The following is a 10,630-nucleotide window of genomic DNA, read 5'->3' as shown; positions in this document are numbered from 1 at the left end:
GAGTAAAACAGGACAGGAAGTGCCTGGAACATCCCTATAACTTATATGAACAAACTTCTTTTTTATGACTATGGAAACTTCAGTGAAAGCTTTCTCTCACCTCATGTAGCTCATAGAAAGTACAAAAATCACAGACAGAATAGCTATTTCAAATGAAAATAAGAGCAAGTGTTTTAAGAGACAGTAGAGACAACAGTTCGTTGCAGTTTATCTTAGCTCAAAATTATTTAATTGGACTAATTGGCATAAGATTGGAGCCACAGAATCATAGAATAAAATCACAGAATTACAGCTCCCAATCTGCATGCTCTCCAATGTGCTCTAGACTTCTATATGAGCACAAAATTCAAAGAAAGAATCGGTCCTTACAACCTGTAAGGGCTACCAAAGTCTGTCATTTGGGAAATCAGAAGTTTCTGACAGTTCCAGACCATCCCTGTTTGGGAAAAGAAATCAGATTTCCCCAAAGTACTGGAGTTCTTACAGCAAACACCTAGATCACCATTTTTTCAATAGTTTCCATTTCTAGTAAAATTTTCAGCTTGGGCTTTGTTTTCATTTTTCAAGTTTTCAGCATTCTTTAGTTACACACTAAAATTATGTACAGCAAAAGGCTTAAGTTTTTTTCATCTGCAGAACAGAAAGTACTAAAGATAACATGTCCTTCTAACATCTATTTTTATATATTTAATTTAAAACATATGCAAGCTCCAAACAGAGCCTACCATAACAACTCCCAGAGAGTTCCAGGAGAAAGCATTAAAAATACATCTGTGGTACTTACTGTAAAAGTTGTCTCCTTTCTCTCCTTTTTGGTGATAGTCAGTAGCTAGTTAAGTCAGAAAAAGCTCTAACTGCTCTCACTCCTCTTTAGGCAATCAAAATTTGTTTAAGAGGATTCTGTATTTAAAAACCAGAATTGATGGACTGCTGTGAAAGATACCTACTCTTAAACATGTTTGAGAATCAAAAGCTTTTAATAAGACCTAGATTACTTTGAAGCTCAGGGAGGGAGTAGGATCAAAAAATCACCAAACCCTCCAAAACTTCCAGCTACATAGCTGAAAACATCACAGACCGGTGCCTTATTTAGCCTAGAGCAGGTGCTCTGAGACCAGGTAAAGGTGTGACCACATCCATGCACAGAGTGATCACATTAAAAAAACTTAAAAGCATCATTTGCAATGCAGGAACCAGCCTTCCTGAGGAATAACACCAAGAGGCAAACAGGTACAGTACAGTTCTTGAGGGGTTATTGCCCAGCAGTCAGAGAGCAAGAAGTCATCTTTGAAAACTTCCTTGATATTTAAAAAAATCCACATTAATTAAACAAAAAATGTTCATATAGCAGGCAACAAACATCTAATTTCAGCAACAACCTAAATTTTCCCTTTCCAGAAAAAACAAGACAGCTGCCTCACAGCATCTAGAAAAAAGAAAGTGGTAACTTAGTTCTCTTCTGTTTGACCCTGTTCTTGTACAGCTGTCAGTCTGCAATCTGTCTTCCATGAGGAGTAATTTGCCCTTAGTGTCCCACAGAGAACAATTTCAAGGACCCTCTGTAATCAGTGCTTAGACTCCACGAACAGGAAATAAACCTTGAAGAAATCTCACCCAACATAGATGTATCTTCTCAAGCCAGTATACTGATTTCTCAATTCTAGTAACTGTAAATAGAAGCTCAACATGTTCCAGTTACTGAATTTAGTCAGCAACAATAAATCTCAAGCAAAAGGACAAGTGACTAATCAAAAACTCAGTCTTCCTACAGAGAAAGGAAATTTCTCCATAGACAGAAACACATCAGCAAGAAAGCAAGAACATTCCAATTAACACACTAAGTGTAAGAAGATATTGCTTGTCCACTGACAAGCAGAAGGACAGAGCAAAAAGAAAAATGAAGAGAGATGCACAGCTATGAAACAGAAGGACAACATAATGGATGGCAGAGATCTTGTTTTGGCAACTGTTTCTACAAGAACAGATCTGAACAGAGACATCACCTTCATTAGCAAGACAAAATTAGAGAGTCACTGTAAGCTACTGTAAGAAAGCACAAGTTTGTTGTATGGTAACTAAGGACAACACTTTGTGTGGTATCGACAAGCAAGGTAAGAGGCTCAGGACTAAAGCACCATCTTCAGGTAACACAAATTTGTAAAATATATTTTTACGCACTGGTTGTGAAGTGAGAGTATTCTTATAACTTCCAGATTCTTTCATAAAGATAGCAGCCTAAATAATAATTGATATAAGCTTTGCAGTCACTTAGTAGTAGAACACAAGGACATTTTTACAGGAGAAAGGGGTCATGCATGTCCCGTTTAACACAAAAGAAACAAAAAGGGATACCTTTTCCGGGAGCAAAATGCTCCCAATTCTTTCAGAATCTGGCCCATGCCAAGTCAACCACCTGGCCAGCTCTATGGCCTCTATACACTCCATAACTTACATAGTTACCTTGTTCAACTTTTCTCATTATCACAAAAACTTTTATCTGGCATATTTAATTTCTTTTTAAACTACAGAAAAGCCAGACAAAAAAAAGTCAAAGTCGATCTGCAACATCCAAGCACTCTGGGAAGGAACACAATTTAGAAGAACAGTGGACAAGTACTCTGTTTTTGTTGTTGTTTAATTATTTAAAATACATTAGGAGATACTTAGTCAATGTTCTGGCTGTCTATATAATTAAAAATTACAGCACAGTCATGGACATAAGGACTCAGCAGTCTTGCAGAGAGGAAAATAATGGAGTTCAAAGACTAATAGAATAAGTGCCTTGAAATGCAAATGAAAGGATTACCTTAAAAAAACTAAACAAAACCAAAAATCAACAAAAAACCAAACACAAAACCCTCACCAAACCAACCAAACAAAAAAACCCAAGCAAAGTCAACCAAACAAAATCCCAGCCTTTAAGTCACCCTGAGAAACAGATAAGCAAGAAATTCAGCTAATCTCAAAAGTGGTAGAAAATGGATTTCACGAAGCCAGTACTAAACCATTTCGGGTTCTGTACACTGCAAGCCTTTAGTTCAGATTCTATCAGAAAACTTACAGGCATCTAGAAAAATGAATTAATCATTTATCTTGTATCTTCCAAGAGTAAAACTCTTCCTAACCATATCACATTAAGCCATACTACTATCAATTTTCAAATGCAAATGCAATTAAAAAACCCAGTGTTAAGCAGAAGTCAAGGCACTGAGAAGAGAGGCTGATGCCGCAAAGCTGTTCACCAGCACACAAGAGGCACGTATGATTTTTGTATAGTGCTTCACAGAAAGTGTTGTTTTTCTACACTGTTTTCCTGTTGTGGAAAAATCCATATTGCTGCAAGCTGGTATAAGAAAGCAAAGGCATTACTTTCCTAAATCTTTTTCTAGGCTGCTGTATGTAACATCAGACTTAAAAGCAAAGGAATGTAAGGACCGTAAACCTGGTAAAGGCACAATTGAACAACGCGGGGCACTGGAGCCCAAGGAACAGAACACTTGCCAGAGCTCTTCTGGCTTTCTGCCTTCCAAGCTGGAGCCAGGAGTCCCAGAGTTCTGGCCAGTTCTCAGCACTGACTTAGATTTCTTTCTTCATATTGATAAAGATGCCTACACACAACTGCTAAGAAGCCTGCCTTTGTTTCACTTCCCCTTTGCCTCTCTAGGCAACCATCAACATGGCAAAAACAATAGTCAGGAGAGAAGCAACTCCCATAATTTTGCTTTGGCATGACACCATGGTGTTTACTATCAATGTCCACTCCCAGGAGACACGCTGTTTTGTCCAATGGAAAAAGAAGAGTTTTGCCCTGCAGAGAAGAAGAGGAAGCCTTTTCATTTTAAAATGGGAAGCTAGGTACAAAAATAGGAAAGACAGCTTGCTAAAGTGTCCATTTTTACTCTTATTTTTAATAATTCATGTCAACACGTGCCACAGCTCAGATTCCTTGCATCCAGGTATCAAGGTCCTTTCCAATCTCTGAAAAACAACATCATGCTCTTAAAAATTAGGACCTTCTTGCTCTCTAAAGGATCCTCTTTACAAATGCCCTACACAGGTACTGACAACTCATTTCCAAATTAATTAAACCCCACACAACAAACGAGCCCTTTATTCTGCAAGATGCATATCAATATTCCCTAAAAAATCCAACAGGAAGTTTTTGCCATAAGAAAATAATTTGTCAGGTTCATTTAAAGGTTCAAAGAATCTCAGTGGTTTTGATCACTTAATTTGAAAGTTCAGTTGCTGAACAGTAGTTTTAAAGCAAATTCAAGGACTTGGTCAAACAACCAAATTAGTTATAATTCTCACTGCTTAATATGTCCAGTTAGCCAGTTAGAAAACCTTAGTGTGTACAGTCCTAGAGAAGGAAAATATTTTTCTGCAGTTAGAGGGGAACAACATAGTAGATTGGTTTCTCTCTCTCTCCTCATGCACATTGTGATTCAGTGATCTGAAATCTTTATATAGAAGCTTATAGGCTTATTATAGGCACTATTTTAGGCCTTATGGAGCAAGCAACTTCCTGAAGGATTAACTTTGGAGTTTTCAGTAGGGTACGAGCTGGGCTGAAGAAACTCTGTCAGGTTTGCACCAATCATTAATTTACTTATCTGTGTAGACATTCCAGTTTATAGGAGGAAGTTGAAACACTTCTGAGATTTTCAAAAGCTCTCAAGTGATAAAAGGCTCTGAGCCCTACATTCCAAAGTAAATAAAATCCCATGCATATAAGTAGTCTAGAACAAAGAGAAAACAATGGCAGGGAAAGAACCAATGCAAGATGTCATACTGTATTCCTTGAAACAATGAATGTATTTGTGCAATCTGATTGTACAGTTATAATTCTCATTAGAAGTTGATTAGTTTTGTCAGATGCCAAGAGACTTCTCCAACACGTTCCAGTTTGGTCAGTAAAGACACACAGCTCTGTTTCCAGTTTCAGACCTGCAGCTAAAGGCATTTTCAAACCAAAAAGACTTAATTGAAAGTCTGTGGCTTCTTCTAATTATAATAAGATTTCTGCTACATCCCTTTCACTGAAAGGGACCCTCATTCTCCCCTCCCAGGAAGACTGAATAAGACAAAGATAAAATGGATTGAAGAGTAAACAAAACCCTTTTAAGCTTTCCTATGCAAGAATTAACAAGCAGGTATGTTTCACTGAATTCCTCTTCTTCACAATTAAAACACTGAAGAAGTCACTGGTACAGATCACATTAGAGTGACTGTCAGCCCCATACCCAGTTACCCAGATCATCTGCCATCTGCCTTCTGGATGAAGGTAGGCCAGAGGAGTTAAAGAAAACAAACTGTCCAAGTCTTCCTGGAATAAAATCCAAGTGTATCTGATCTGGTTGTCTTAAAACAAATATATAGTGTTAAAATACCAAAGGCTATGTAAACACAAAGAATACAAAAGCAGGAAACATTATTATTTCACTTGCATCATCCTAAAATGACAAACTGAACATGAGCCGTGCAGAGTTCTCCATGTTTGGGTAGTCTACACTTATCAGTTGAGACTACACCTTCCTTTTGGGAATCTCTAGAGGCTGCATTGTTCCCTCTCCTGCCCTTAGCCTTTTCCCAAGAATACTGCACCATGACAAAAGCAGCATCCTACAACTTAAGTCCTACTTCCCCATGACTCTCACTCTCCTGGACTTCACAACTCCTATGAGAGCATTAAACCTTTATAGTTCATGCCTTGAAGCACTGGTGCATCCCACATTCAGGCTTTCTTGCAAATCAAATTTGTTCTATCCGTAAAACATTTACCTCCTCATTTTGTATATAAACTGAAGTTTATATACAACACTGCTCTAACAACATAAAAATAAAGCTGACTACATAAACTAATCACATCTCACTCTGCCATATCAACTCATGATATAAAGTAAAAATTAAGATAAAAATAATTGTTTCCATTTCTAAAAAGCAAAACACTTAAATTTATCACGTTTCCCATCTCATCATAATAGCCTTAAAAAAAGCTGACCAGAAATCACAAGCACCTTAAATGCTGTTTTCCAGTAGCCATAAATATTTTATAAACCACTTCAGCAGAAAAAAGGAACAATATATAAATATCAACAATAAGGTAAGTTTGCCCTCTATGATCACTGGCAAAAGGATCAGGACTGGGAAAACAGAAATACATTACAGTAGCCAAGTCAATACATCACTTTTCTGCTTGCTGTTTCACAATACAGCTTTTTGTCCAGCCCTGCATCCACCCTGCAAGCTCCAAACATCTCAAGCTTTATTCATGCCTCTCTACCATTTTACAATAACATTTTACTTTGAAGTGTTTCCTGTAAGAGATGGCCATTTTTAAAAGAGGGAAGATGTAAAGTCAGAGGTCTTTATGCTGTACTATTTTGACTGTCTTGTTAGTTGGGAAGAGGAAGAAAGGAGGAGGCAGTTTTGAAACAATTCCCTTGCACCAGAGTATTTTCTGATAATTTAATACAGCGGCATGAAAATGATCTGTTGCAAAATATATAACTAGTGCCTAATTTTTGTTTGGCACTAAGCCAAGGATGGAAAAAGCCACACCAAATCCTATAGCCAGCAAGCTGTGCTTTCCATCCCCAGTCTAAACCCACAGACTGCTTCTAAACAATTAACACCAAGAATTAGCAGCAACACCACCGCTGGTCAAGGTTCAATTCTACATACAGGGTGCCCTGGAAAGCTTTGGGGAGCCCAGGAAAAGGCCAAGGAAGGTAACTTTTGTACTATATGAACAGGACCCTGCAATGTATTCTCAAACTCAAGCAGTATGATTGATACTGCTCTGCTGTCTTGGGTGACCTGCCTGCAGACGTTCCCACAGCCAGGCAAGTGTAACTGGTACAGTAGCACTAACCCCTGCTCTCCTAAACCCTTCTAAAGTCTTGCAGCATAGCTGATGTTCTGAGCAATGCCCAGAGCACATCAAGTGTTCCTTACATGGCTGACCCTCAAAGTAGCAGGGGAACTGCTGAGCAAACACAGCCACTGATGCTGTTGCAGAAGCAAGAATTTCACCAACTTTTCATGTTTACACCAAGCTGTAACTGGGAAATGTGGTATCTTTCATAACACACTAGAAAATTTAAGCTTGTAGGTTTTAGGTAAAACTTAAGAACCTGAACTAGAACATCCAATCTAAACCTTGATTCATGAATTTTGAATAATGAAGAAGCCACACATATTCTTTTGGAGATTTTTTCAGTAATTCAAAGTACGAGAAAAAAAAATTCCATGCTTAAAAAATATTAAAAAGTTAGTCTTCAAGTTCAAGCAAAACCTTGTTGCTCTAAAAATTAAATGCCATGTTTTATTGTGTTATGTTCTACCACGTTTTACTCTGATATTGTGCTGTTTTCATTAACTGTAGCCATAAAAGTCAAGATGTGCTCTTGAATGTACACAGGGTTGTATGTATGTGCTAGCAAGGAAGACTCACAGAAGTAAACAAGGACAGCAAAGCCTTACAGAATGTTCTGCTATGTAAATGTATTACCTAAAAATAGCAGGTTTGTGATGCTTACAACACTTTTAGTTCAAATCCAAGAGGAAGAACATTTATTCACAGATAGTTGTAACAACAGGAGAAAAAAACTTAGGTACTTATGCCACAAAGTGAGTTTGTGGGCTGTAGTCCTGTCATGTTCAATCAATGGTGCTTTTAAGGAAATTACCACTCTCTGACTGGGTAACCTCCACCCTTACATGGATTTTACCATGCCTATAGGAGGAACAGACAGAAGCACAAGTCTGAGCTACTCCTGCTGCTGTACTGTACAACCCAGCAGATGAACTCACAGTCCCAGCATGTTCAACTCTGCACTAATGCCATGAATTCCCCAAGAAAAACTTAGAAGGCATTAAACAAATTTATTCTCTTATTTCAATCCTGACTTCAGGGTTCCCTTTCTGTAACCACATACAAAGAATTCAATGAGAACTCTTCTCACAGGAGCTCCAGCCATGTTCCTTCACCTACAAGAAGATTAATTTCTGGGGCTTAGCCCACCGCACCACAGACCTGCTCACCTCCCATCACAAAACACTTCATTCAAAAGCTTTGTATACCCAGCAGCTGACAAATAACTGACTCTTGACAGTATTCAATGCTGTATTAGTGGCCTTTAAGACAAGTAAATGCAGTTAGACTTCAACAAACAACTGTCCTACGAAAGAAGTGTCATTTTAGTAATGAAATCTGATTCCCAATCACTTGTTCTTTTTGTCTCTGCACACCTGCAGTGTTGAGCTGGACCAGAGCACAGTTAGTACCAACTTGCAGTTTCAGCAAACAGGAAAGGTAACTGTAAAACCAGCACCCAGATCCCTACACAGACAGACACTTCTTTCCAGGAACTGAAATACAGCTTTTGGTTTACAACTAGAGAGAGTAATGCCAGGGGTGCTCTGTGGGGCTGTCTGAGCACAAAAACCCCTTCCATTGTTGCATGGGAATGCAGGGGGCTGGGCTAGACAAGCCAAGGGCTCCCTCCAGAGCAGTGTCTTAAAGCAAACAACTCATCATGTATGTTGTGAAAGTCATCAAGTGAAAAGTGTTGGCAACTACAACAGTCTGACCCAAACTTTTTGCCAGTGATAATCAGCTAAAAAGTTTTAGTCCTTGGCTACTAAGTAAGGTGGGCACTGGAATTTACAAGGAAATGCTCCTCCCTATTGTACAGGTAGGTGTGGGACTGCACCTCTCCAGAAAGGGAAGGGAAGAGGTAGGATAATATCTTAACCACTGCAGAGCAGGTGAAAGAGTCAAAGATGATGGCACTTATTTTCTCATTGCTGGATATGGAGAGAACAGGCCCTGAACTATGTTACTCCAACCAGATGACAGCACACAGTAAATGGTTTAGCTCAGAGCCTTGAAACCTTCTCCTTTTGGTAGGAGCTACTGATGTCCAACTATGTTTTTCATTTGTTGAAAAGAAAAATTATACTGAAATCTGAGATCAAAAGGGCTTTGTCACAACCTGTTTGGAAAAAAGATGCCTGAAACTATGGAAGGCCTGCATGGAATTTTCGTTCTGTACACAGATGCAGAAGTCAGTTAAACAGACCCCTTGGCTTCAGGAGAGGCAGAGGTTGCTGTGCAGCACGGAACAAGTTGTGCTCATCGGAAACAACAGAGCAGAAGCGCTAGGGAGACGCCTGCTGCCCACAGAGAGAATCCATCCTCTTTGTAAACCACATCCAATTGCTGCCAGATTATCCTTCAGATAAAATGGGATGATACAGAGTCACTTCTACATGAGGAACAAATGGTAAATGACAAATTGACCTCTCACGTCAGTAGCCCAGATTTTTAATCCCATCTTTAAGAACCTCTCATCCTGCTTTTAAGGACAGCCACTAACACAGAGATGTGAACACAGATCCTTAAATTACAAGTGTGCACTACCTCCTCTCAGACACCCTCAAAGGCTGCAGTTTGGCTCAGTGCTCGGATTACACAGATTATTGTATTAACAGATGAAGGTGTAGTCCATGGGGAGCCTTCCAATTCCCCAATCTAATTAAAAAAACCAAAAAATCCACCTCAAATGCCCCTTAGCTAGGGAACTGTACAGCAGTACAAAATACTACTTCAGCTAAAGATTTCACTTCAGAGAACCAAAGCAAACATTGTGACTGTTTCATGATGGGCTCACATTACAATGTAATCCCAGTAACCTGTCAGGGTTTATCAGTGGAAACTTAAAAAACAAAATCTATTTCAATGTCCTTCTTCAGATTTTTTTACCTAAGTCACAACCTTCAGGAACATTTTAGATGGCCAATAGGCAGATATATTTGTCTGAGTACTGCTGCCTTCAAGAGGCCTGGCACAAGCACGATATATTTAATTTTTCATTCTCTCAATCCTACAAATATTAATTTTTCATTCTATTTGTCAGCTTCATCTAACTCTGTTCAGACAATTAAGCCATAAATCTGGAAACCAACAGAAAGACTCATTAAGCATCTGCTGAACATTAAGGAAGGCTTCTAATTCTGAACCAAGTTTTATTCTCTCTCAGTTTTTTAACTTTTCAACACTCAATCAGTTAGCAATTGAGTCATTTTATGAAAGCAGTAGCACACATTTCCTGAAGAAGTAACAGACATCAAATTGAAGGCTGTAGAAGTGACCAAGGAAGATACTGTACCTGAACAGAATGAAACCAAGTGACTCCACAGCTGCCCGCCTCACATCATCATTCACATCACTCACCTACAAAAGGGAAAACAGGACATTCACAATATAGTTATAACACCTGAGGACTGCAACATCTCAGGTCAGGTGGCAGTTATTTGAGGAAAAAGGATTATAGAGAAAGTTAGTTAACAATCATGTAATGATTTCAGCCTTAGCTGAAACAGCCTCATCCTTGTTCACACACTGACTGCAAGCTGATCAAAGAGCAGACAGACCTCATCTTTTACAGATTAAATTGTATTTTTCTCCAGCCCATCATTACACAGACTATTCACTGCAAGCCTGTTACCAACTGCTTTAGGTTCATGTTTTATTATTTTAATAGGTTCCTTTTCTGTGATACCAGGCTGAATATTCTCTTGCTGAAAGTCTACTTGCCCTAATGTTGGAAGGCCCTGTTAG

General features: G+C 38.8%; 1 protein-coding gene across 1 annotated transcript in view; it reads right to left on the bottom strand.

Moving 5' to 3' along the window:
• PSMD1 (proteasome 26S subunit, non-ATPase 1) overlaps positions 1-10,630 on the bottom strand; it is a 71,822-nt gene that overhangs the window by 45,638 nt on the left and 15,554 nt on the right. The window contains exon 16 of the mRNA XM_027685746.1: positions 10,179-10,243. Coding sequence (XP_027541547.1) covers positions 10,179-10,243 — 65 coding nt within the window. The remainder of the gene's footprint in view (positions 1-10,178; positions 10,244-10,630) is intronic.

Source organism: Neopelma chrysocephalum, unplaced genomic scaffold (genome assembly GCF_003984885.1).
Source record: "Neopelma chrysocephalum unplaced genomic scaffold, ASM398488v2 Primary Assembly neopelma1_69, whole genome shotgun sequence".
NCBI lineage: Eukaryota > Metazoa > Chordata > Aves > Passeriformes > Pipridae > Neopelma > Neopelma chrysocephalum.
The sequence above is the reverse complement of the archived record's forward strand: the minus strand, read 5'-3'. Positions and strand labels throughout refer to the sequence as shown.